Source organism: Monocercomonoides exilis (assembly GCF_001643675.1).
Source record: "Monocercomonoides exilis strain PA203 chromosome Unknown scaffold60-472593, whole genome shotgun sequence".
Taxonomy (NCBI): domain Eukaryota; phylum Preaxostyla; order Oxymonadida; family Polymastigidae; genus Monocercomonoides; species Monocercomonoides exilis.
Genome location: NW_027150605.1, coordinates 203847 through 230000, shown reverse-complemented (window position 1 = coordinate 230000; position 26154 = coordinate 203847). Strand labels below are relative to the sequence as shown.

Genomic DNA, 26154 nt, shown 5'->3' with positions numbered 1-26154 from the left:
CAATCAAAAAACAGTTTTCTCCATTCGGAAACGTCCCTGGATTCTGCGCCAAGTACTCATCAGCAAAACACTCCATCGTCCTGTATATCTTCTGGCTCTCCCCGCTCAGCCGGAAAGAAGAAAGAAACTTTTTCAGAGCTTCGTCGATCAAAAGCGCCTCGAAGTTGAAGTTTTGGAGGTAAAAACGCGTCACTTCGAGGTAAAATTCTCCGGTTTGGCCTAAAAATTCTCCGATTTGCGAGGGAGAAAGAGAATGGCACTGGTGGAAGAGGAATGAGGCGATGGCGGAGGCGGAAGCAGAAGAAGAGGAGGAAGAGGAGGAAGAGGAGGAGGAAGAAGAAGAGAAAGAGGGAGAGGAAGAAAGAGAAGAAGAAGAAGAAGAAGAAGAAGAATTCTGGAGCAAATTGTGTTGGATGAGGAATTCGATAGCTTTGTTGGGTTTTGAGTTAAAAAGGGAGATGGCAGTGGAGATCAGAGAGCGTTTGTGGCGAATGTCTTCGAGTTTGGAGGAGGAAGGAGAAGGAGACAAGGAAAGAGAAGAAGAAGAAGAAGAAGAAGGGGAAGGGGAAGAAGATGGAGGAGAAGAAGATGATGATGATGATAATGAACATGATGAAGATGAAGATGTTATTGAAGTAGAAGAAGAAGATGATGATGAAGAAGAAGGAGGAGGAGGAGGAGGAGAATAAACATTGTTATAATTGTTATGTTCCACTTTCACAGAAGGAGAAGCGCATTTGAGGACGAATTCAGAAATCCCTTTGACAATTGAGCAGATCAAAGAGAGGGAAGTTAGACGAAGAGGAGAATTATCATAGAGAGAGGGAGAGGAGGAGGAGGAGGAGGAGGAGGAGGAAGAGGAAGAAAGAGAGGAAGAAGAGGAAGGATAAGGAGAAGGAGGAAGAGAAGAAGAAGATGTTGATATTGATGATGAAGGAGAAGAAGAAGAAGAAAGAGAAAGAGAGGAAGAAGAAGAAGAAGACAATGAAGATTGTTGTGGTTGTGAAATGGAAGAAGAAGAAGAAGAAACAGATGAAGTGTATTGATCAGCTGTTTGGAGTATGGAAATATTCGTTTTTTGTTCATTTTGTGGCATTTCTGATGTTTGTGAAGTGAAATCATTTGGATTGTAATGAGGTGATTGAAGAAGATTATTGGAGGGAGATGAAGATGAAGAAGAGGAGGAAAAGGAGGAGGAGGAAGATGATGAAGAAGAAGAATTTTGTTGATGTGTTATGTTTGATGAAGAAACAGAAGGAGGAGAAGGAGAAAGAGAAGAAGAAGATGATAACTGAGAAGATGAATTGCTATCAATGTTATCGCTTATATTAACAGAATTAATTGCATTTGAAGAAGAAGCAGAAGCAGAAGAAGAAGAAGAAGAAGAAAGAGAAGAAGAAAAATTAACCGGAGCAGCAGTTAAAGTCAGAATTCTGCACACAGCCACCAAAATCCTCTCAAAATAGTTTTCTTCCTCCAAATCGCAGTCAAAAGTGCAAAAAATGTTTGCCACAATACGCGGAACCCCAAAGGGAGGAGCCAACAGCTGCATAATTTCCGCTTTCTCTGTGGCGAGCGTGTTCAGCTCCTTCACTGCCAGCATCCGCAGAAAGACAGCCAATGTTGAGGCGATTTCGGGGGTGAAGCGGAGTCCGAAGACGAATAAGAGACGAGCAGCGATGGCGACAGAGAAGGAGAAGATGTGGATGTCCCTGTGCCCCAGATGAGTGAGTGAAACAGGAATAACATGAAATCTGGCAGTGAAGGCCAAGTCGAGATACGTGCGGAAGAGGAGGAAGTGCTCGGTGAGGAGGGAGTGGATGGCAGAGAGGCAGAGGAGCCGCATCGTTTCGCAGGCGTCATCAACTTCGTCGCCGCGGAGAGGAGAAGAGAAGAGGAAGAGGAGGGCTTGGAGGTCGTGGAGATGGGAGCGGGCGACAGAGCAAAGTGTTTGGAGCAGCTGGACGCAGTCGAGGAGGGGAGGGACTGGGGTGGAGGAAGGGGAGAAGGAGGAGAGCACAGGGGGGGAGGTGGAGGAGGAGAGGAGAAGGGCAGCGGAGGAGAGGGGAGGAGGGGAGGAGGTGGAGGAGGAGGAAGATGAAGATGAAGAAGAGGAGGAGGAAGAAGAAGAAGATGATGATGATGATGATGAATTTGGGTTCATAAGTGACTGTGAAGTGAAGGCAGCAGAAGAGTAAAAAGGAGGTGGGTCAGGAGTGGAGGCAGGTGTTGGGTGCTCAACAATCACCGTGAAATCATTCAAGTTTTCTTCGTCTCCTTCCCTTGACTCGTTGTCTGTGAAGGAAGCAGATCTATCAGAAGAGGAAGGGGAGGGAGAGGAGGATGATGAAGGGGAGAAGGAAGGTGAGGGTGAAGTGGAGGAAGGAGAAAGAGAAGAAGAAGAAGAAGAAGAAGTGTTATTTGAAGAGAGTGCAGATTCTGCTGAATGAGAAGTACTTGTCTGTTTCAAGGAATCATCATCAACCTTTGAGTGTTGTTCTTTGTTCTCACTGTCATTCTCACAGGAAGACGCTGGCTCTGCATCTCTTTTGCTTTCTTCTTCTTCTACTTCCTCTTCTTCCTCTTTCGTTTGTTGCTTGTTTTCAATCTCACTCATCCCATTCTTTAGCACCTCAGAATTTGTTGGTTGTTTGCCTGGCAGTGCACCAGCTGTTGGGCTTTCGGTGCAAGTGCCAAGAGGCTCTGGAGCTTCCAGCCGTTCTGAAGGAACGTCATTCATCGCCTGTGTGAATGACGGTGGTGGAACTGGTGGTGCTCGCTTTCTATCAGTAGAAGAGGATGGAACAAGGATCTGGCCTGATGGAGCTCCATTTGCATTGTAATCTTTCCTCAATTTGACAAAAAATGAATTTGCCGATTTTTTAAAAACAATTAATGATTCGTCTTGATGTTCCGGCTGAATGCAATTTGTGTGAGCAACTAAAAAAATGTTGAGAGTTGACGGAATTCTTTCTCCTCTTATCGTGCAACTATCAGAAAGAAAAATGGCTTCCAAAGTCTGTAAATATTTTCGCATAACAATGACAATAATAAAATTTATTTTAAAAATTAACAATTCATCACACACATGAATCACACACAAAGGAATTAGTGTTTTGGCTTTGTGCGCTGCAGCTTCGAGGATATCTAATGTCTCGTCCAAAACAGTTTTGTTTGGCGAAAACGAACTTTCGCTTGCTGTTCCGCATATAAAATGAGAAGAAATCCATATTTGCAAGCAAGATAATGCTCTCTCAACAATCTTCGAGTTTGGAGACCCGACTGCGAGCTTAATGGGTTCAAGATGGGCTGACGCGCTTTAACATAATAAACAGTCAACAATATTAAAAACACAAAATTGACACGAGATTAGATAAAATAATAATTTATAAATATGCAAAAGATGATACCATGTTAAGCAATCATCTTTCATAATCTCCTTTTTAATTGTTTCACATAACTGTTTCAATTCCTTGAATTTGAAAATAGGAATGGCGTCTATAATCTCGTTCAGACCACTGGCACAACTCAACTTGTCCATTTTCCTAAGATCTTTCCTTTATAAAATATTTGGGTTTTTCTTTGGAAAAAAATAATCAAGAAAAAAAAATAAAATTCATTTTAATTAACACTGAAGTTTTCAAGTTCAAAAAGAATATTTGTCTTCATAATTATTGCATAGTTTCAAAATTATCACGTTTTCAAAAAAAATCGAAAAATAAAATAAAATAAAATAATTTTTTCCTCATTTTTTATACAATTGTTAATTAATAAAAAAACAACCGATGGATGATTAATTGTTTTTTAAAACACAAAATACAAATTTCAAAAATTAAACTTTGCTTTTCATTTAATGTGGTTTATTTTATTGCATTATTAAGATAATTTGTGGGATAAATAAATTTAGCAACAAACATTATATTGGAAATAAAAACTCAATAAATATTACAGTGCCTGTGTCATACCGATTTGATAGACAATTTTATCTCTATAAAGACTGTGCGATTATTTTTTTATTTCTTTATTTTCCATGCAAATTTTTTGATTTGGCAAAAATCAGATGAAATAATAAGCTCTTCCAAATAATTCAATAATAAATTGTGGGTATTTCTATTTGAAAAATAGCAGATGTTTATGACAATGTTTGACAAAAATGTTATTATTTTGATCAATTTTCACTCTTTATGCATCTAAATTTTCCACAATGCACTTCATTTCACATGAAAAATGTTTGAATTTTCTTATTAATTAAGTGTTAAAGATTGAATGGTTTTATAACAAACATGTTCAAATCAAACTGGTATTTATGCAACACAGATATTAAACATTAGAAACTTTTCAAAAAGAATAACCCATGCTTTATCATAATTTATAATACAACTCTTTACTGTTTTCATTCAATTCAAAAAAAATAACGTTTTTCTCAACATGAATATGAAATGCATTAGTATTTCCACAAAAAATCACTCATTGGTGATTGTTTTTGAAATCATTATTTGAAATGGGACGATTGTTTTTTTGCTTTATGAATTTTGTTCTACACAATCTTATCCAAGATTTTCCTCAACTTTTTTATATTAAAATATTTTATTTTTCATGGGAATGTTAAAATTGCAAGTACAGATATAGCATAAAATACCGGACATCGCACAAAATACCGGACAAGATCGTTTTCTCAATAACAACTCAAAGAGAAAATTTGATAATATTCCTCTAAAGATATCTTAACATTACAAACTCATTTGGCATATCAGACTTTCATTTCCGTGCAGACTGAATATATAAAAAATAATTTTCAAAATTTCGGAGAAATTCAAAATCTTAATTCTCCGAAATTTTGAAAATTATTTTTTAAATATTCAGTCTGCACGGAAATGAAAGTCTGATATGCCAAATGAGTTTGTAATGTTAAGATATCTTTAGAGGAATATTATCAAATTTTCTCTTTGAGTTGTTATTGAGAAAACGATCTTGTCCGGTATTTTGTGCGATGTCCGGTATTTTATGCTATATCTGTATTCGATGCAAAAATTGTGTGGAACAAATCATTGATTTTTTCATAAATGCAAGAATTATGACCCATATTATATATATATATATATATATATATATTGTATTATTCATTCATTTTTAATTTTTATTTTATTTTATTTTATTTTTTTAAAAGGCATTTATATAGAAAAACTATCAAATGCATAAGACTTTATTATAAAAATCAATCAAACATTACATAAAAGTTTCATTAAAATCAATATTCCTTTATTGGGAGAGTGTTTCTTTTCAAAAGAATAATCGCTTATTTGTGAGAAGATTTAATTGATTCGTCCAATTGTTTTATCTTTCATTCACTTTTATTGATCTCATTTTTTTTTTTTTTTAACCCGAAAATATTTCTGTAAAAAAAACTATCAAATGAATAAAAAAATATTTATTTTTATCAAAATCTTTTATGATTTTTTGCATAAAAGAGAAAATTCTGAAAATGTTCAATCAGACGGAATTAACAACGCAATTCTGTTTTATTAGAAATAAAAAAGGGATAAATTGACCTTTTTAAAATTTCATGTAACACTGAACAAATTTTGTTATTTTTATTTCTGCAATTAATACAATCGTAATAAATACTCTTTTTGAATACCATTTTTCCAATTTGATCTCAAAACAATAAGTTTGAATAATTTTTTGTTTTGATAATTACACATAACTTTTGAAAGGTCAAACAAAAATCAAATCAGAACATAATTCTGCTCATTCGAATGGAATGAGTTGAAATCCAAATTATTAACCCAATGAAAATAAATGGGAAACAATGATTTCACTAAAAATGAAATTAAAAATTCTGTTGAATCATGAATAAAAGTGAAATATTAATGAGACATAAAAATGTATCTGATATTCAGAATATGAATATTCAACCCTCATTTGGCTCATATAAGCAGTTTTCAAGAAAAACATCAATAGCGCATATGTCCTCAATTGCCAGACAAAATGTTAACAAACAAACAAACACAAGAAGATAAGAAAAGAAAAAAAAAAAACCTCAAAAGAATTCATCTTGATTTTTTGTGCATTCTTTGAACTTCTCCAAATACCCTTTGCACACAAATACCTCATTCCAAATCTTATCAATTGCATCAACAGCTTCTGAAACCAGCTCTGGATCGTATTCATCATCTCGTTTCAGTTCAAATTTAATTTGTTGTTGAGGAACTGCCTCCATTTCCTCCATCGTAACAGCAAATCTCGCAAGCATCTTCATATTCTCGTCAGGCTGATGCAAAGATGAGGAATCCGGTTGTTTTCCTTCTGCTTTGGCCTCGCCTTTCGACAAAGAAGATTCCGTTTCAGCTTGTCTGCTCGCTGATGCACTGAGTGCTGATGGAGTTGCTGAAGAAGAAGAAGAAGAAGAAGAAGAAGAAGAAGAAGAAGAAGAAGAAGAAGAAGAAGAAGAAGAAGAAGAAGAAGAAGAAGAAGAAGAAGAAGAAGAAGAAGAAGAAGAAGAAGAAGAAGAAGAAGTAGAAAATCTCGAATTCTCTTTTGCATTTTCTTCTCTGACATCATCGAAATATGCCTTTGGAATATCACACATTGCGAATTGACACAACTTCGTTATCAGCTCCTCGTGCTTTTCCCATTGCTCGTCACATTCTTCACAAAATGCCAAATATTTGGAAAGGCTTGTCTTTTTCTTTCTCCAACCTTCCTCTTGTTTTTGTCTCATTGCTTTATTCCAGTTCATGTAGTTCGTTTTTTCCTTCAATTCTTTCAAAAACGCAAAGCGTTCGCTCATATCAAAAATCTGATGATGGAGGTTTTTGATAATTTTCTGTGATTTCTCAATTTGTTTGTGGAAATATTCCATTTTAATTTCATATTCCTGAATCTTCTGCTTATTCGTAGGAATATCACACATACTCGCCAGAAGCTCAATTTTTCCTTCACACACACTCGACTGACTTAACGGTGCTCTTGGAAATGCTTTCAGAAAGGCAGCTTGGATCAATGATAAGCCAATAAGAGGTGGAGCTGATGCAGGCGAAGAAGATTTGAACGCACCACGCAAACTTCCATCTTTGATGCGAAGTTTCTGTTTTTCCTTATCGTTGAATGTGTATTCATTTCCAGGAATAAACCTGAATGTTGTGTTCGGCACATTGACTGGCCTCTCAATGAAGACTTCATTCCAAGTGGAATTGCTATATTCACAGAATTCAACGATTTCATAATTCACAAGATCTGCCTGGTCAAGTTCATGTATCATCTTTTTACAGTTTAATATTTCATCTTCGCAACGTATAATGTTATCTTCTTCAGCATCGATTTTTGCTTTGCACGATTCCTCAAATTCCAAAATCATTCTTTGAATTTCTTCCAAATCCTTCCCATCTTTGAGCATCTTTGAAAATGGATCATTCATTGAAATAGATTGCACGTCGCATGCACTCAGAATCTCCTTCAAATTGTTCGGGATTTGCTTTCTTCCCCTCATCGCCAACACAATCCAATATAACTTGCTTGCCACAGACGAAAGTGAAACAATGAACTGGTAATAAGCTGGTGCGCAAAACACATGTTCGACATAATTTGTGCTCCCATAATTATCCATCTTTCCAATGATTGATTTGATTCTGTCCACAGAAAAAGAAAGAGAAGGATCATAATAAAGGAGCCTGCCTTCATCAAGTGCCTTCTCCCATATAAGAAGCGTCTGTAGTTGATTCAAAGTTATTTCAATTTCCACCCTTTCGGATCTTGTTTCCCATTTTGCTTTTCGCACGAGAATTCCAATTATTTGCTCAAGCGACTTTGCATCAGAAACATCAAGGTATTTCATTTTGATGGACTCAACAGTAAAATTTTTCATCTCATTAAATCTTAGGGCAAGAAGTTCTTGGATTTCGTACGTTAATATTTCCGAATCAGATTTCCTGTCATTTGTATTGTCTTTATTAAAATCGCGTTTCATTGATAAAATTGTTCGCTCATTGCATTTGTTGGCAACAAATATTGTAGGCAAGTCCTTGTTTTTGCACAATTTGTTAATAAAAACCATATCTTTATATGCATGCGTCAAACTGCAGTAATTTTCAAATTGAGTTAGATATAAAACCATCGCTTTATCAGCATGCCTCAGAAAATGCTGCATAATTAGAATGTTGACAAATTCATCCTCATCTTCAAATTCGTGTTCATAAATCCCTCTTGTATCTAACAATGTTAATTCGCCAGTCAGTTCGTATGTTCTCGGTGTTTTTGTTGTTGGCCCAGTTCCATTCCCCATTTCCGCCATTTCCTCAATTCTGTTTGTGACAACAATTTTTCCAGTTTTATCTTCTTCCACTTCCATTTCTCTTAATCTGTTTATCAAGGTGCTTTTTCCAGCCTGGCTCATTCCGAGGATAATTACCAAATATTTGCCCAATCTGCACTTTTCGCATCTCTTAAAAAATTGCCCAAGTGTCCTCGAAATGTCCTTTGCAGAAAACATAATTTCCCTTCTTTTCATTCCGTCATTCTCATCCTTTTCAATTTGAGACATCTGATAACGCTCACGAGTGTTTTTGAAATCCCATTATGTTTTAATTCTTAATCAGAATGTTATGGGCGTTTTGGATATTAAAAAGATTTTTTTGAAAATCAACATCTATCGAAGTTCTAGCGAATTGTCAAAGAAAGCATACACATCACATTTTAACCAATTTAATTTGTATTTTCCCACAAACAAAACAATTAATCGAAAAAAATAACCTTTTCAAAAATATATATTTATTGATGGAAATGATGTTATACAACGTGCATAAGGATTAACATTTAGAACAAAGGAAATTTTCTCAAAGTCGTCTTGATGGAAAAATTGCAGTTGATAGTTATTTCATTTTTTTTCATAAATAAGAAATATCAAATTTCATCAAAGATAAGAAATAATGCAACGCAGAACGTTAATGAAAATATCAAACAAATATCTTTTATGGAAAATAGGATACAATAGCACTTTTATTATGTATTGAAGAAATACAAAGGATGCGGAAATTTGCATTCAAAAAAAGTTAAATAAAAAAAAAAAATGAATTAACAGAAAAAGCATTTTACAAAGGAGAAATACAAATTTCTTGTCTATGATCATCACTCTCTATTGATTTCATTTTGCAATTTCATTCATCGATGCTTTGAGAAAGGAATTGTAATCTGTTTATTGCGACCTTGGATACTATATTCAATGCAACCAGTTTGTGAATTGGAGTGGAAAATGAATATTTTTAGAGAAAGAGAAAGAGAAAGAGAAAGAGAAAGAGAAAGAGATGAAGAGATAGATGGAGAGAGATATTCGGTAAAGATAGCTCCATTTCTTTGCTGATGAGGCAAGAAATGTTGGAGGACGTTCATTTCTGAATGATTTTGATGTTTTCACGATCAGGATTTGTGGAAGCAGAAAAGAAAGAAGATGAACTGGTAAAAGGGTTTCCATCGGATTGTGAACCAAACGAGAAGATACACGAGAAAATATGTGTGAAGAAGAAGAAGAAGAAGAAGAAGAAGAAGAAGAAGAAGAAGAAGAAGAAGAAGAAGAAGAAGAAGAAGAAGAAGAAGAAGAAGAAGAAGAAGAAGAAGAAGAAGAAGAAGAAGAAGAAGAAGAAGAAGAAGAAGGAGAGGAAAGAGAAGATGATGATGAAGTGTAAATGGAGCTGAAATTGCAGAAATACCCGAGCAACACATGCAGCCCAATCAAAAGAGCAAACACAAGGGGAATGTGCTCATGGGAGGAAAGAAGACAGTTTGCTGTTGGAATGGCCAAGTCCACTTTCTGAGTGGACGATGAGGAGGAGCAGTGGAAAAGAGAGTGTGCAGCACTTCCTTTCGAGAAAAGGTGCAGGTCGATGTTGATTTGTGTGGCGACGAAGACAAGAGAAGCAAAAACGTCTACGTTGGCATTGGATGCAGAAGTGTTCGATGAGCCGAAGAGATAAAAGATTATGGAAAAGGATGATGCTAATAATCATGATAATGACTATATTGGGCACACAATGCTCACGGAAGGGGAGTAGAACAAATAAAAAACAAGCAAGATGGCCGAGGGAATTCATTCTGTTTTCGTGTCTGGCAGAGGAAGCTGAATCAATTCAATATGAGATCTGTTCCAAGTTCCGTGAAAATTGTGTTCTTTGTAGAATTTATCGCTTGTTAAAGAAGAAATCATGATGGCAACGCCTTTAGCGAAGCTGAAGATGAGGATGAAGATGAAGGTGGAGAAGACAAAGGAATCTTGAGCATTCGATGGCTCACAAAGAAGCAAGCAAATATCTTTTCATGTTGGAGCACGACAAAATCGGGGGATCTGCATTTTTCTGTTGCAGATGATTCCATCGTTTTTCTTCAAATAATCCATTTCCAAATCCAATGAACCATTTTCACAATAAAACAACTTTGCTGCAATATTCATCCATTCTGCTTGTTTTTGAACATGCCCTTTTGAAAAGATTGGAATGTTCTTTTGTCCAGTCAATTCATTTTGCTTTTCAGAAACTCATTTCTTTGAATCTTTTGTAATCCTATGAGTCATTTTGAAACAGATGCTAACATTTAGCAATTCATGAAATATTACAAGAAGGCCGGTATCATGCGTTCACTTTTTCATTCATGTTCTTCTTCCCAAAAAAAGCCACAAAACACTTTCTCTTCAAGAATTGATATTTCCTCTTTTCGAATTCTCTTCAGCAAGATTTCCATTCCAATTACAAAATAAATTTTGCTTCAAAGCCTCGAAGCAATGCCTTCAGGAAAGAAGAGCTCCTCGCTTCATTTTCACAAAACCGAAATCAAACAATTTTTTGTTGGTTCGATCAAATCGAATCAAAAGATTCACTTTTCTTGCATTAAACAACCAATCAAAGACATTTCCTTGTGCCCTCTTTTGCATTCCATTTTGTCAGGCAAAAGCACTTTGCGTCGAAACTCCTATCTGTTTTATTTTTGCTTGATTTTCAACGATGTTTGTGTTATTCTTTCGTATTCTTGCTTGCCAAGCTTTACCCTTCGTTTAGACCATTCTTTGCAACAAATGGAATGAGTTTGCTTTTTGATGATGAGCCTGATACAAGAATCCTGGTAGTGGCTCAAACCAAGAAGTTTTCAAATTTGCTTTTTTATTTGGATAGAATAATGAAGAATGGATTTTAACATTTGAATGCCTTTTGCAGAATTGTTCCATGAGCTGGAAAACAGCAATGAAGTTGAACAAAAACAGAAAATTGAAGAAATGAATTCAATGATTGAAAAAATGAATATTGAAGGATTTTTTTCGGTTTTTACAGTAGAATTGTACAATAAAATCAACAAAATGATTGAAGAAAAGAAACTTTCGATGGAAAATGCAATTTTGTTATTGAAGCACGTGGGATATTTGACAGTGCTGAGAGATATGGAAAGTTTTAATTTTTGTGGATCAATATTGAGCAAACGATTTGAGGAAACGATCATTGATGAAGAAAAGAAAAAAGAGGGTAAAAATGAAAAGCTTCTGGCTGATCTTTGTTTATGCTATCTTTCACTCAGAAACAACTGCTGGACGGAATTGCACACAATCTGTGTGCAGTGTCTTCTGAAAGTTGCCTTGAAGAAAGAGGAAAGCGAGAAAGTTCAAAAAGAAGTGGAAATGGCTTTATTGGCTTTGTGGAACACAAGATTTATAGTTTGAACACTTCTTTTTCCTTTTTGATATTTTTGATATTTTTCGATTTTTATAGAAAATTGAAAAAGATCTGTATTTGAATGAAATCAAAGAGATTATCCAACATCACCAGGAACATCGCAATATGACACATCTTGCCTATCAGTCTGCTTGGCAGTTTTTGATAAACAGATTTGGCATAGACAGAAGTTTGGAAGATGATATTGTGAATGAGCTGCATTTTGCGAAGGAGGCAACAAAGGAGTTAGAAGAGCTAGTAAAGAGCATAAATTGGAAGAGGAAAGAGAAAGAGAAAGAAGAAAAAAGAGGAGAAGAAACAAAAAAAGAGCTTGTTTTATTGAGATGGCTGCGAACGTTGCAGCATTTCTTGGGCTCGTGCTTATTGTGGAATGAAAAATATCCAGAGCTTATCAGATGCGTTGTTCAGATCTATGGGGCAGCGAAGGGTAATTATCGAGGAATTGGCAGTCGATGCATTTATTCATTGAGCATGGCAGCGAAAAACAGAGCCATGAAGAATGAAGACTTGCTGGAGAGCGGAGCTGTTGATATCATTTTGGAAGAGATTCAGCAACCAGCGTTGAATGACAAAATGGTGTGCGAATTCTTGGATTTTTTTGAAACAATCTCATGGCGGCTGAACAAAAAAACTGATGATGAAATAGAAGAAGAGGAGTTTGACGAGGGGGATGAAGAGAGAGATGAAGAGAAGGATGGAGCAAACAAAGATGAAAAGGAAGAAGCGAAAAGAAAGGAGTTAAAAAGGAAAATGTTTGATAAATTGGAAGAAGAAGGATACGAAGATATCATCACAAGCTTTCATGAAAGATTGAAATATCTCAACCAAGAATATTTTAGAGAATTATTATTAGATATTTCTGATTATTCTGTAAATGTTTGAGCAAACGAGATGTATTGACTTTTGTAATTCAAAAATTTTCTTTTTCTTTTTTTATCATTTCGCAAAATCGAAAATCATCAGTCATTTGAAGTATCATCAAAATATCTTTTTTTGTTTTTCACACGTTGAAATGAAGCAAAAAGCAACAATAAAAAAAAAAGAAAAAAGAAAATAAAAGATGTTGAAAGAGAAGAATAAGAATGAAATTGGTTAACCAATTTCAAAGTTTGTGAATAGAGAATAATTCAAAGTGAATAATAGAATGAGCTGTTTAATTTGAACATGCTTCTATTCAATAAAAGGATATTGTTCTTGAAGCAGTTCTTTTCTTTACCTTTTTTTTCCACTTATTTTCCATCTATTTGTTTGAACATCATCCCCACAAGCGAATAAAACAATCAACAAAAGAAAATTGATTTTATCTTTAAGAATTTGTTTTCTCTTTTAGTTGAAATCAAAAACACTTTTTCCATATTTTTGCAGGCACAACACAATCTTGTAGCCAACAAAAAAATATCAAATATTCAAAAGCATGTCGAAAGATTAAACGAAATTCAGCTTTTTTTTATCGGTTTTGTCTTGAATTCAAAAGAAAAAAAGGAATATAAAAAATCTTCTCTTGCTAAAAAACTTTTTTACAGCATCAAAACTCTGACAACTGAAAATATGAACTTAACATGCAAAAATTGGAAAGATAAAAATGTTTCAATTTTCGAAAATCTCGAATAATTCAACAAATCATTTACAAACAATTCTCAAAACTCTTTGAATCACACTGAAAACTCACAAAATACACAAAATATTTGCTTCAGCCAAGTGAAGGCAACACTTAACATCTAAATAAAAACGTGAAAAAGCAAAGAAAAGAAGAAACTTCCTAATGGACAATTTCTCCATTTCAAAATTAATAAAAATGTTTAACAAAAAACAAAATAAAATAAAATAAAAAAGGAACAAAAAAGCATTTTGATTATTCTCTTTTGGCTGACTGATTTTCACAGAAGCCAAGAAAACGACCCCCTTTGAAGAATCTGCTGCCAAGTCTCGTGAATAACAGAATTGATACCTGGCTCGTCAAATGCATGATCGCCTGCACTTTGTTTTGCCTTTTCGATTTCTTCTTCTTCTTCTTCTTCTTTCCTCTTTTTTGCTTCCTCTTCCAATCTTTTCCTTTCTGCTTCTTCTGCTTCTATTTCTTCTCGTTCCTCCTGATCATAATGTGCATCGATCTCGTCTATTGCTGCACTGAGCTCTTCTGGTTTCAGTCCTTTCAATGCGATCTCAGCAAGCCTCTGTTCTTTCTCTTCCTCTCTCATTTCTCTCTTCTTCGCTTTCTTTGCCTCTTTCGCTTTCTTCTCCTCTTCCTTTTGCTTTTCCCGCATCTTCTCCATTCTCCGCCTCTTCCACTCTTCTGCCCTTCTTTCCTGCTCTTCTCTGCTCCTCCTTTTCCGCGCTGCATCCTGCCACACAAACAGCTCTTTCCTCAAATCCACATTCCGCTCTATCCACTTCACATCCCCTTTCACCAGATACAGCGCTGCCCAGAATGCAACCATCACAATCACAAACCACACCACCATCGGCACCAGCGACAGCGCCATGTTCCTCTCCATTTTGTGTGCCCGCTCAATCAGCTCGTCTGTCACCACCACAGCCGACATGAACCGCTCTGCCCCTTTCCACGCCTCTCCATTCGAAGCACGAGGATCAAACACCCCAATCCCATCCAAACACAGAAGAGGGATCAGAACAATGGCAATGCCAATCACAGATCCAATGGCAATTCCAGCAATGCGAATGCTTTTGCTGCATAAAACAGAATAGTCGTGCTCCTTCGATGGCCTCATGAAGAATACAAACACATGAATCAGAACGATCGTTGGAAAAAGAGGAACAAGCACAACTGTCCACGAGTTTGTGGTGTTAACTGTTTGTTGTCCGTTTGGATTTCAAATAAATTTCCAAATGGCAAATGGAATAATTATAAATGAATGAGATAAATTTATAAAATAAAACATAACAAATAAGGCACACAGCACAATTCGTGAAAGAATAGCACCCAAGCTGTTATAACACCACATATCGCAATCAATAAAATAACTCCATTCAAGTCTTCATCACCATAGCAAGCAACCCAGTTTTCGACTGGAGACATGAAAAAAATTTCTCCAAGCAAAGCGAAGAGCAACCACAAAGAACTTTCAAACACTGACGAGTTTGGTTCTGTTGTTGATTGTCCGCTTTCTGCGTGTTCCTCATCAGCTGCTGATTGGCTGAAAGCTCCTCTGCTTTCTGCATCACTTTTTTTGGAATCAACAGCTGAACGTGACTTGGCCATCGGTCCATCAACCAACCTGTTGCGAATGTTGGGTGTGTAATTCTCGCCATTCATTAAATTGTCCATTTTCAAACACAAAAGATAATTGACAAAAGGGAAGCATGCCAAATAAATACCAACAAAAATTAACTTGTACCGAACTTCCTTTCGCTTCGTCAAATACAGAAACAAAAAGCCAAAATGCATCAGCAGCAGTGCCATTACAACAGTGAACTGCAATTTTGATTGAGATAAACTGAACGAAAACACCGATCTTGTCACTTTGTTTGAAACCAAATTAGAAACATTCGGATCATCAGACAATTTGTCGAAAACAGGACCCCGAATAAAATTTGTTGAATAAAATATCGCAAAGAAGAAGAGGAACAAAAACGATGCCAACGATACCCACGAAACTGTGAATAGAAGAAGACTTGTTTTTGGATGCGTTATCGATTCTTTCAGATGATACACATCATTCCATATGCCTCGCTTGGTATCAAATAACGCCTTCGCAAAAGTTCCGTACATTTTGATCGTATCTTTCCAGCCTTTCGGACTCAGGCCAAACCTTATTCTATCCTCCTTATTCTGTTAAAAAACAAAATTAATAAATAATATTTGTATTTCTTCTCATCTCGACCTCTTCAAAATTGCTCAATATTCAAACCATTTCATTGCCTTGGTCAAGTGTTTCAATGTCTTGAAACTCGTTCTGGTTCAGATAAATGTTATCCTTCAATCGAGGAAGCTCTTCAACAACAATTTCGCGCCAGAACCTAACAATCATCAGATATCAATAAATACAGAGAAGAAAATCAAAAAGTTCTGTCAAAACTCTTCTGTATTCAATATTAAACGAAATTGCTTCGACGTGCCCATTAGACTCATTTTTGTTTTCGTGTCGCATTGCATAAAAATCCTGAAATCATAAACAATAAAAATAATAATAAATCAAAACGAATTCACACTTTTTCCATATCTCTTCAGGGACATCTGTTTCACCAAAGATTTTGTTCAGTCAAATCAGCAAATCAGTCATAATAAAAACACACTTTTAATGTTAAACTGATCGCAAGAATCGTTTGACGAGCAACTTAAAGATGCATTTTCGTCATTCAAATTAACATAAAATATATCCTCATGTAAATTAACCTTCTCTTCTTTTCTCTTCATGAAAAAATAAAAGCATTGATCTGACACATAAGTAGTTATTTATGCAAAAACTCTTCAAAAAAATGATATTTTTTTAAAAAATTAACTTCGTTTATTTCTTCATTATTTTCATGAAAAAGACTTTTTCGTTAATGAATATTTGTTTTTAAATTAATTGTGTGTGCGAAAACAAAAAATCAATGTGTTAACATTAAATGGTTCTTTCAACATGGTTCAACAAGTTTATTCAATTTTTTGTAATTATTTAATGAGATTCTCCAATAAAAGAGTAATTCTGATTAAAGAAACCACAAAATTCAGCCGATATACAAACTGAACGGGAATCTGCTGATGGCAAGTAAGTGGTGCTTATTTGGGTTCTTGAGACTGTTCGATGAAATTTTGTATGCAATTGAAGGAGCAACAGGCAACTGGATTGTTACAATCGTGCTTCAAGTGGTTGTGCTGATAGCTGGAATCGTTGCATGTGCAGTGCTGTTGCCGAAGATTGGCCAAAAGATGAGAGAGAAGAAGTATCTGTTGACAGCTTTTGGCAGCCAGCTGTTGGACATCTACACGAAAAATCCATCTTTGGCTCTGCCTCCGCTGAAGAAGCCAGAAAGAGTGGGGCCCTCGCTTCGCTTTATCCAACAGAAAGAATATGATTCGATGATGTATTTGACATTTGCAGACTACGTCTACACACACGCACTGAAGTCGAACCCGAACGACAGCATGCTTTGCTTCCAGTATGCGACGTTTCTGCTGTCCTACCGCAAAAACTACATGAAAGCCAATACGCTCATCCAGAAGGCGCGGTCGCTTTCTCCAGGCGCGTTTCTGAACTTTGTGCTGTTCTGCAAAGCGAAAGAGAACGGCGGGCGTGCAAACGGGCAGAACGGCGGGAACGGGACAGGCAACATGAACACATTTGCCTTCACGACGCTGATGGCAAAGGCAGAGAAGCACCACGAGCAGGCAGTGAGTTCGATGAAGGACTTCTTCGAGAACATTACATCGATGCAGCCAGACTACAAGGCGATTCCGGGTCTATTGAATTCGATTGTGAAGAACGAAGAGATTTCCAGAAAGAGCTACGAAGAGCTGATTGCGTCGCACGAGCAGAACACGGGTGTGCTGCGGAGCTATGCGCGCCTGCTGCTGGACATCTACGACGACGAAGACGAGGCAGAGATGATTCTGAACCGGGCAGAGCAGATTGAAGAGGACTACGGCTTCAGCGAGTCGATGACGCACACACACACCGGAAGCTTCAACGAAGGGTCGTTTGGGATGGGCGATGCATACGAGATGAGCGGGAGGAGAAGTGCAAGGGGAGACAGGACGGGTGCAGAGCACGAGGCGAATATGCCTCGCGTTGTGAGGCGGGGAAGCTTTGAGGTGAATACAGGGAGTGTTAAGGATGGCACCAACGGAGACAAAGGAGCAGAGGGTTCTTCATTGGAAGCGCAGAATTTGGAAGGAGATCGCGAATCTCTTGCGAGAAGCGAGGCGCAATGGCAGCAGTCTTCGAGTGGGATGAGAAGGCATCGCACAACAAATCGGAGGAGGAGAAAGAAGAAGAAGAAAGAGGCAACAATTGTCGATCTGGTGGTAGGGGGGCATGGGGAGCAAGGGAATCGTGAAAGCGAATACAACAGGTTGAAATTAATTGAAAAATCTTTGCATATGCTGAACATTGGCGTGCTTGTTGGAGCACTTATTGTGTATGTGATAAAGACAAATGCGTATCAGAGCAATCTGCAGACGCTGCGGAATGTGTGCGACTTGTCTTTCCATTCAGCGCGTTCAGCCACAATCGGGTACAACTACTTAATATACGACAAGAGATACAACTACACCGATCCGCCAAAGATGGATGAATGGCCGACGGGAATGATCCAGAGGAAAGATCTGCTGAAGATGATGGAAGAGACATCGGAGAACTTGGCCTCGATGCTGGGCAGAATCCACCAGTCGACCTCAAACTTGGAGGTGTGGGAGACAGCAGACATCAGCACGTATTTCTTCACCATCGCCACAAAGAACATAACTCACCCAGACGGAAGTGTGGAGGAAGTGCTCGACACCAAAAAGCAGATCCTGCGCTCATCATCGATGTTGGAGGTTGTTGCCACAGTCTCTCAAATGATGCATCACCTGTTTCTCACAAACATATCGTCTCGTCCTCAGGATCCTGATTTTCTGTCAAACATTCAGTATTTGACGTTCAACTGCCCAGTACCAATATTGGACGGCGCAAAAAGAGTTATCATTTATTACTATGAAATTTTGAACAAGCAGTGCGATGAAATTATGTTAGTCTTAATAATCATTCTTGTGACATCTCTTACGCCCCTCACAGTCATTCAACTTTTGGTCTACGTGTTGTACACCTGGAAATCAGTGAAGAATCGGATGAGGGCATATCAGACGATGCTGGACATGCCGAAGAACAAGATGCAGAGCGTCATTCGCCGACTTCTGAGAGACGAGGACGAAGAGGACGACTTCACGATCAACGTCGAGATGGGCGAGAGCATGGAGACGAGGACATTTGACAACTACTTGGACAACAACGGCATGCACAACGATGATAACAGCCACAACGGAGAGTTCTTGGAAGATCCTGGCGCATCTGCGTTGCGTGAAGAAGGAGACGAAAGTGGAAAAGATGACGGTTCACAGAAAGCTGTTTGCAATTCTCCACAGACATCTCAACTGGATGGCAAAGGGCCGAGTGAAATCAATACACATCCAATATTTGTGAGGCAGCAATCGATGGAGTCGCAGCAGAAGAGAAAGGCTTCTTTCAGGCAAAACGCACCCGAAACGGAACTTTCCAACGAGAAGCCAGCAACTTCCACGCTTTCGTGTGCTGGGTTTTCGATGGAGTCGTTAAACGACACGCCGTTTACGATGGAGTCGTCGAGTTCTTTGTTTGATGAGCATCTGACGACAATTCCTTCGACACCAGGTTTGCAGCTGCCAACGCCAATGGTCAGCGAAGAGAACCCAAAGGGAGCACAAATAACTGAACGAAGCAACGGAGCAAGGAAAACACCACAGCCACAGCTGTCGAATATCGATCTTTCTTTGGGCAAACCGAAAGTGGAGTCAGAAGGAGGAGGAGGAGCAGCAGCAGAAGTTCTGACTAATCGATCGAAGAATAACTCAACCCCTTCGAATAATCTGCAGTTGGACTCATTTGGGATGGGGTTTGTTGAATACGAAGGCGCGTCAGTTGTAACAAGTGCCACTCCCACCCGAAGCGCAACAAGGAAGCCAGTCAACCAAGTGTTTGGAAATACACTGGCTGCCCCGCTGACAATCAAGCCGCTTGGCATCAATCTGACTGACGAATTGAACAATGCACCGCCATCTCCTCTATTTATGCCGCAATCTCCTCTTCTCACGGCACGGTCTTCTCTTCTCACACCTCGAACTCCTCTTCCCATTCCTCAGTCTCCTCTTCTCGTGTCGCAATCACCGCTTGTGGTTCCGCCTCTCTTTTCAAACACCGATATCGATTCCATCAACAGCAATGGAAACAACAGCCAGCCGCACTTTGGTCTGACGTCTGCAGCCTCGTTCTCCATCCAGCACGCAGTGTCTGAATACGAAACGGGGTCTCTTTTCAACTCGGCGCAGGTGATGCAGCCTCTATCGCCAAGAAATCTGTCTCCACAGAACAGGGCATTGACAATCAGCCAGAACCTATCGTTTCCGCAGGTCGAGGTGCCCACTCCGATGCATGCTGTCTCAGAGGCACAACTGAAGACTGATCGAAGCATGTTTGATAGCCACAGGGCGACCATGCAGCAATAAAAAATAACACAGCATTTGTTGAAAACTCATTCATTAAAATTTTCTGGTTAATGGATTCAGCAAACAAACAAAAAAGTCACATGAATGATTGGATGATGAAGAATGACAGGAACAGAATTTGGGAGAAATGCAAATAACTGAACCTGACATTTGTTTGCATGTTCGTTTTTGTTGCTTTTGCTCGAGTAACGTTCTATTTTGAGACATATAATCATTTTTGTGTTTTACATTGAAAACCTTTTTTGCTTTGATTTTGATTTTGGATATTGTGATTAATTGTTTGTTTCCATTGATAATGTTGGAATCAGTATTATTTTCTTAAATTTGCAATTTTTGTTTCAAAATATAAATTGATTGGTTCTTCAGAAAAAGCTGTATTCTTTAGAAAGCAAATCATTTTCTTTATTCCTCAAAATAAAAAGACACGCTTTGAGCTGATACTCAGGTGACATGAAAATATTAAAAAGATGATGGAAAAAAAAGACTAATGAATTAGAGATAAACTAAATAATCTAATTAATCTCCCAAAAGAGCAAAAATTTGAAAAAAGTTCTTTGACTGAATGAAACGGTCCAAACTGACCATGCAATCTTCATATCCTTCTTCTTCCATCGTTTCAAGCACTTTCCTTTTCATCACTTTTCTTTTCGCTTCTTCCATTTTATTCTCCGTCTTTTCTTTCAACTTTTCACAAACATATTTAAAAAAATATAAAGATTCTGTTGAACATTCTTCTCTTATTGTTGGAAGCTGAATCCCCTCCAAAGCAGCATCAACTGCTCCTCCTTTCAAAAAATCTTCAACTTTCAAATTTTTGTTTTCTGTAACATTTTTTAGTGATTTAATGCACTGATAGCTAACAACGCTGTAATTATCCTTCGCTGCTCGAAATACTTTAACAACGCTGTTGATAAGCACAATACATTCTTCATTCCTCCGCTTGCAGGAGTAAAGGAAATACTCTAATGTTTGGATCCATTTTCTGATTACCAGCACTTCTTTTGCTTCATCTTTGTTCATTTCCTTTCCTTTTTTTCTCTTCCAATCCACGCACTTTGTTAGCTCTTCCAGTTCTCTTCTTGCTTCTCTTCCAAAATGCAGCTCATTCACAATCACATCTTCCAAATTTCTTTCGAAGAATATTTTTTGAATTAGAATATCCCAAGCATACCGATATGCAAGTTGAGTCAGATTATGATGTTGCTGATGATATTTGATGATTTCTATTGTATCATTCAAACGCAATGCATAAGGCTGGACCTAATGAAAATAAAGAAATGCATCAATAAATAACTCAAAATAATTCAACAAATCTAAAAATTAATACCACGTCATATTGTTCAACTGCGCTCAAAGCCAACAAAGCCATTTCCACTTCTTTTTGAATTTCTTTGCTTTCCTTTTTCTTCGAGGCGACTTTCAGAAGGCAAGGCACGCAAATCGAACTCAATTCATCTGAAATGATGAAGAAATTCATCAAAGCGAAGCATTCACAAAGATCTGCAAGCAGCTTTTCATTCTTTCCTTTCATTTTCTTATTTTCCTCAACAATTGTCTTCTCAAAGCTTTTGTAAAGCGAAGATCCTCTAAAGCATGGATTCCATACATTTTTCAACTCTATGAAATAACAAATGCGCTTCAGCAAGAAGAATGCATTTTGCAAAGATATTTTCTTTTCTTTAATCATTTCGTAAATTTTGTCGAACAGTTCTTTTGTGAAAACAGATTCAAATTCTTCTTTATTCATTCCTTCTATTATTTCATTCATCTCTTTAATTTTCTGCTTTTGCTCATGCCTATTGCAATCTTCCAGTTTATTAAACAATTCTGAATGAATTTTTTTATAAAAAAAACACCAAATTTCACAATTAGAGAATAAACAAAGAAAATGAGCAAACTTAAAAACTTGCGCGCAATTGGAAATTCCGAAATTCTATCTTCGGTCAATTTAGCAGAACCCAGTTTCATTCAAATTTCCAAAACGTCATGTTTGGTTTGCAAGGAAAAGTGCTTCAAAAATCATAAAAAATGAAAAAACGCAAACGATGTGTTTTCTTCGGAAAACGAAGCGGAAGCAGTGTCAACCGCTTGTGCTTTTCGGGAAGAACAGGAAAATAACTGGCCCATCGATCAATTTACCTTAATAAAAGTCATTTTTGGCTTTTTTCATTATGATTTCTTGAAAAATAAATGTTTGAAAAGATGCTCAAAAGTTTGTTTCTTGTTCCTTTTCATAAAAAGAAAATTATTATCTTGTTTGTATTGGTGAAAGGGATAATCACATTCTGTTTTTGTTGAGAACGAAAAGGAAGTCTTTTTTTTGGAAAAAGTGAAAAGGCGTGGCAAATGAGGCGTACAGCAAAACAGAGAATTTTCTTCCTTGCTGTTGAATCACAAATGATCCTGTGAAATGCATTTGAAACAACTGAAATGTTTTCTCAGAAAAGTCTGAAATCGCTTCGAAAACATCAAAATATGATTGTCGATGAAGATAAAAAGATAGAAACAGACAACAGATAAATTGCGAAATAAAAAAGCAATTGTTGGAAAGTTAAAGATGCAAATAGCAAAATGAAATTTATGTCATTCTTTTTCTTCTGTTCTCGCCTTCAATTCAATCCTTTTGTATCAAATCGAAATGAATACCCAGAGTTGGTTATTTGACGCTCTCCTCTCCTTCTTCTTCTTTTTCATAGATGACATTATATTCTTCACACAATTCACAAAAGATGCCAACTTGTCAGATATTCTGCTTGTTGCTTGAAGACAATCTTCCTGTCTTGAAACATCTTCTTCTGTGAACGTGTTTTCAATTGCTTGTTGACTGGCTTTTCGAGAGCGTGGCTTCAAGTGAAGAAATATTTCACATATTTCTGCTTGCGGGAAACTTGACTATAAATATTGAAATGATCTCTAATAAAATTAACTTGTTTCTTCTTCCCCTCTGTTTTGTATGTAGCTTTTCCATTTCAACACGTGATTGAGTGATTTAAGATGAAGTGGAAGTGGAAGAAGAAGAAACAGAAGAAAAAGAAAAAGAAAAAGAAAAAGAAGAGGAAGAGGAAGAGGAAGAGGAAGAGGAAGAGGAAGAGGAAGAGGAAGAGGAAGAGGAAGAGGAAGAGGAAGAGGAAGAGGAAGAGGAAGAGGAAGAGGAAGAGGAAGAAGAAGAAGAAGAAGAAGAAGAAGAAGAAGAAGAAGAAGAAGAAGAAGAAGAAGAAGAAGAAGAAGAAGAAGACGTTGATGAAGATGATGAATCACCAATCTTCAAATTCGACTGTTTGCGATTGCAATCACCATCATTTTGTGTTCTTATTCCCTTTTCTGCCTCTCCCTTTCCATCAGCACATTTTTCTTCCTCCTCATCTGGATGAACAATTTTGCTTATTATTGGGTGTCTGGCGCTGAGGAAGCACTCAGGAACATCCCATCTCTTCCCCTGTGCATATCGGATCACTCTTTTGCCGCTTTCTTCCTCCGAAATCCCGTTCAGTGCACAGAAAACACGCCATTTGTAGTACTCGTTCCCTTCTCCACCTTCGCGCAGGAAACTGAACAACGGGAACTGCTTCTTCTCTTCCCGCATCTTTGTTTCAAACCCTTTCCCTTTCACCACAACATACATCGCCATCTTTTCAATCACGTGCTCCAAATCAACATTTTCCGGAGGAGCTGCAGGAAAAATAGCGTTCTTGTTCTGATTCAATGAAAAGATTTCTTCGTTCGTTGGGTGATTTTGGTTGTCTTCCTTTTCATCCTTTTCCTCATTTTTATCTTTGTTCATTTTTTTCTTCTTTCTTGCTGAGTTGTTACTATGGTGATACAACGGAATATTCTTTTTCGCATATCCAATATGCATACAGCACTGTTTTTCTATTTCTTGTTTGCCTTTTTCAATTTCCTTTTCCTTCTCTTCCCCTTCCCCGATCCCTTCCTTTTCCTTATTTCCTTTCATCTCTTTCATTTCCTTCAGTGCTGCCTCCACTGTCAGCTTTGCACAGACTGCCTCCTCTGTCGTGAAGAACGCTACAAACGCATATCGCTTCTTCTGATTCACCGCCACATAATCCAGCGGCCCAAACTCCCCAAACAGCTGCCGCACATCCCGCTCTCCCGTGCCAGCGGGGAAGTTGCGGATCCACAGCGTGCGCTGCGCCTCCCCCGCTTCCCACTCCGCCTCAACCACAGCCTCAGGGAACACTCCAGAGCGCAGCACCGCCTCCGCCTCGCTGATCCGCCCGTAGCTGCACAGAAGAGAGAACCCTCCGATCGCAAAGCGGAACGTGTCGATGGAGTCTGGCTCTGACGACAGTACACCCGAAGAAGAGCTCTGTACGTACTCTGAACTATCTGCTGTGCTTTTTGATGGAATGTCGCTGGATATAGAGGCTGCGGATGAAGAGGATTCCTCAAGGCAAGAAGAAGAAGAAGAAGGCAAAGAAGAAGAAGAAGTTGATGATGAAGACGACGATGAAGATGTCGATGAACAGTGCAAATGAAATGATGATTGCGAAGAAATTGAAACGGCTGGAGTGTTTGCCGAATTTTCAGTGGAAGCTTCTGCTGTCTGACATTGGAGTTTGTTCTGTTCAGCAGCAAAATCAGAACTCTTTGCAGCAACTTCGTCCTTCTCCGCCAAAGCAGAGAGCGCAGCTTCTGCCGATCGAGTGCCCTCCAGCCGAGGTGTGTGCCTGATGCCAAATTCGCTATTTTCCGGTGGCTCTGCTTTGGCTGTTGCTGCTGCTGGTTCTGCTGCTGCTTGCTCTTTCTGAATGGCGAAGCCATCACCACACAATGAATCATTCCCAATCTGATTCGCGCCACGCTTTCCTTGAAGGCAGCCAACAGAGCTATTTACGCTTTTTTGCAGCGTCTCTTCTGTGGCTGCGCTTTCTCGTGAAGAATCTGCAGAAGAGCTTGGCTGGCTAAGGCAATGCAGCTTTGTGGTGCTTGGCTTTGAAGTCAGAAGCGTCGCAGTCTCTTCAAACAGACTGTCGTCAGCGTAAAAGCCACAGTCTTCAGCAACTCGGATGCTTTCTTCGTGCTTCGGATTGCTCCCGCGCTTTATGCTGTCTATCGCTTTCCTGCAATCCAGCTCCCTTAAAAAATTCACAAATGCACAGCATTTTCCTCGAATAATTCGAATAGATTCAACTGCTCCAAATTTCGAAAAAAATTGGTACAATTTTTTTTCTTCCAATTCTTTTGGCAGTCCTCCAACCCAAATCGTCTTTTTTCTTTCTTTTGACAAATCAACAAATTCTTTTGAAAAAGCATCTGACCCATCGAACGAAATGCCTTTATATCCTGCTGAATGCAAATTCTCAAATAACCGACTTGAGAAAAGGCGGAGCCGAAATGGATTTGCCGGTTCCTTGCTTTCTTTATTCGTTAACTCACTTTTTTTATTGGGATCATCATGCGAAGGAGTCGTCAAAGGAGGAAGCTGAAAATATGTCGCTTGCGCAACAGGCATATGCCACCCGTCATGCGACTGGCCAGCTGAAAGTCCATCGTTGCCATATGCATTTTGATACGGCGTATTTGATAGAGAACAATATTGATAAAAACACCCATCTTGAAAAGAAAAGATATAAATTCTTCTAAAAATCACAAAAAAATACATACCAAACGGGTTATTTTCCGCTACAGGAAAATAATACCCAGGCAAATAAGACAATTGGGGATAAATATATGGAGAAAGATATTGATTTTGAAGCGAAGAATACATCATCTCTCCCCCTTCATATGCGCAGGAAATAGATTTTTCACTGTCTTTTTGCGCAAAGGATGCATATTGCATGCAGCAATCAGCCCGAGGGTCCAAAACATTCTTTCCAGCAAAATATCGTTTATAATGGTTGCAAAAAAATAAATTAAAATTTTCTGAATGATAATCACGATTTGGACGCTGGGCGAATCGGTAGCTATCTATTTCTGTGAATTGTTTGAACAACCCAATTAACATGGATGGCCTATTGCCATATTATTTTTCCTCTTTTACCGAAAATACATGAAAGCAAATTCATGTTCAACCTCAATTTCCATTTCTCAAGCATTCATTACGTAATTGACAATTGAAAATCCATCAGTTTATCTGGAAACTTCATTATTTGAAACCCGATCATAATTGTTGGTGTGGAAAAAAAATTCCATATTTTCCAAATTATTAAAAATCCTGCTTTTTATTTTCTTCATTGTTCTTGCCAGTTAAGCTTTGCCGTTCTGAGGCAACTGCAAAGAGCGATGCAATACACGCATGCATTCTGA

General features: G+C 37.9%; 7 protein-coding genes across 7 annotated transcripts in view; 2 read left to right on the top strand and 5 right to left on the bottom strand.

Annotated features, from left to right (window-relative positions):
- The window catches only part of MONOS_15420 (uncharacterized protein), a gene marked incomplete at its 5' end in the record, with an annotated part of 11273 nt that extends 7732 nt beyond the window's left edge, over positions 1 to 3541 (bottom strand). The window contains 3 exons of the mRNA XM_067868295.1: positions 1 to 3019; positions 3089 to 3317; positions 3411 to 3541. The exon at positions 1 to 3019 is cut by the window's left edge and continues 1784 nt beyond it. Of these exons, the coding sequence (XP_067719652.1) occupies positions 1 to 3019; positions 3089 to 3317; positions 3411 to 3541 (3379 nt within the window). The remainder of the gene's footprint in view (positions 3020 to 3088; positions 3318 to 3410) is intronic.
- A 2145-nt stretch (positions 3542 to 5686) lies between these two features.
- On the bottom strand, positions 5687 to 8519 carry MONOS_15060 (uncharacterized protein). The gene has a single exon (XM_067867913.1). The coding sequence runs from the start codon at positions 8504 to 8506 to the stop codon at positions 6041 to 6043; it is 2466 nt and encodes an 821-aa protein (XP_067719651.1). The 5' UTR covers positions 8507 to 8519; the 3' UTR covers positions 5687 to 6040.
- A 2528-nt stretch (positions 8520 to 11047) lies between these two features.
- On the top strand, positions 11048 to 12689 carry MONOS_15061 (uncharacterized protein). Its single transcript, XM_067867914.1, has 2 exons — positions 11048 to 11686; positions 11742 to 12689. The coding sequence occupies exons 1-2, from the start codon at positions 11183 to 11185 to the stop codon at positions 12585 to 12587; spliced, it is 1350 nt and encodes a 449-aa protein (XP_067719650.1). The 5' UTR covers positions 11048 to 11182; the 3' UTR covers positions 12588 to 12689.
- A 255-nt stretch (positions 12690 to 12944) lies between these two features.
- On the bottom strand, positions 12945 to 16080 carry MONOS_15062 (uncharacterized protein; the record flags this gene model as incomplete). Its single annotated transcript, XM_067867915.1, has 6 exons — positions 12945 to 14514; positions 14622 to 15495; positions 15575 to 15683; positions 15743 to 15826; positions 15876 to 15900; positions 15960 to 16080. 6 exons carry the CDS (start codon positions 16078 to 16080, stop codon positions 13583 to 13585), a joined length of 2145 nt encoding a protein of 714 aa, XP_067719649.1. The 3' UTR covers positions 12945 to 13582.
- Positions 16081 to 16410: 330 nt separating this feature from the next.
- Positions 16411 to 19887, top strand: MONOS_15063 (uncharacterized protein; the record flags this gene model as incomplete). The annotated part of the gene is made up of 1 exon (XM_067867916.1): positions 16411 to 19887. One exon carries the CDS (start codon positions 16411 to 16413, stop codon positions 19885 to 19887), a length of 3477 nt encoding a protein of 1158 aa, XP_067719648.1.
- Positions 19888 to 20251: 364 nt separating this feature from the next.
- MONOS_15064 (uncharacterized protein) lies at positions 20252 to 21418 on the bottom strand (the record flags this gene model as incomplete). Its single annotated transcript, XM_067867917.1, has 2 exons — positions 20252 to 21147; positions 21215 to 21418. 2 exons carry the CDS (start codon positions 21416 to 21418, stop codon positions 20404 to 20406), a joined length of 948 nt encoding a protein of 315 aa, XP_067719647.1. The 3' UTR covers positions 20252 to 20403.
- Positions 21419 to 23246: 1828 nt separating this feature from the next.
- Positions 23247 to 25687, bottom strand: MONOS_18283 (putative Surp module; the record flags this gene model as incomplete). Its single annotated transcript, XM_067871288.1, has 3 exons — positions 23247 to 23250; positions 23301 to 24983; positions 25548 to 25687. 3 exons carry the CDS (start codon positions 25685 to 25687, stop codon positions 23247 to 23249), a joined length of 1827 nt encoding a protein of 608 aa, XP_067719646.1.
- Positions 25688 to 26154: the final 467 nt, after the last annotated feature.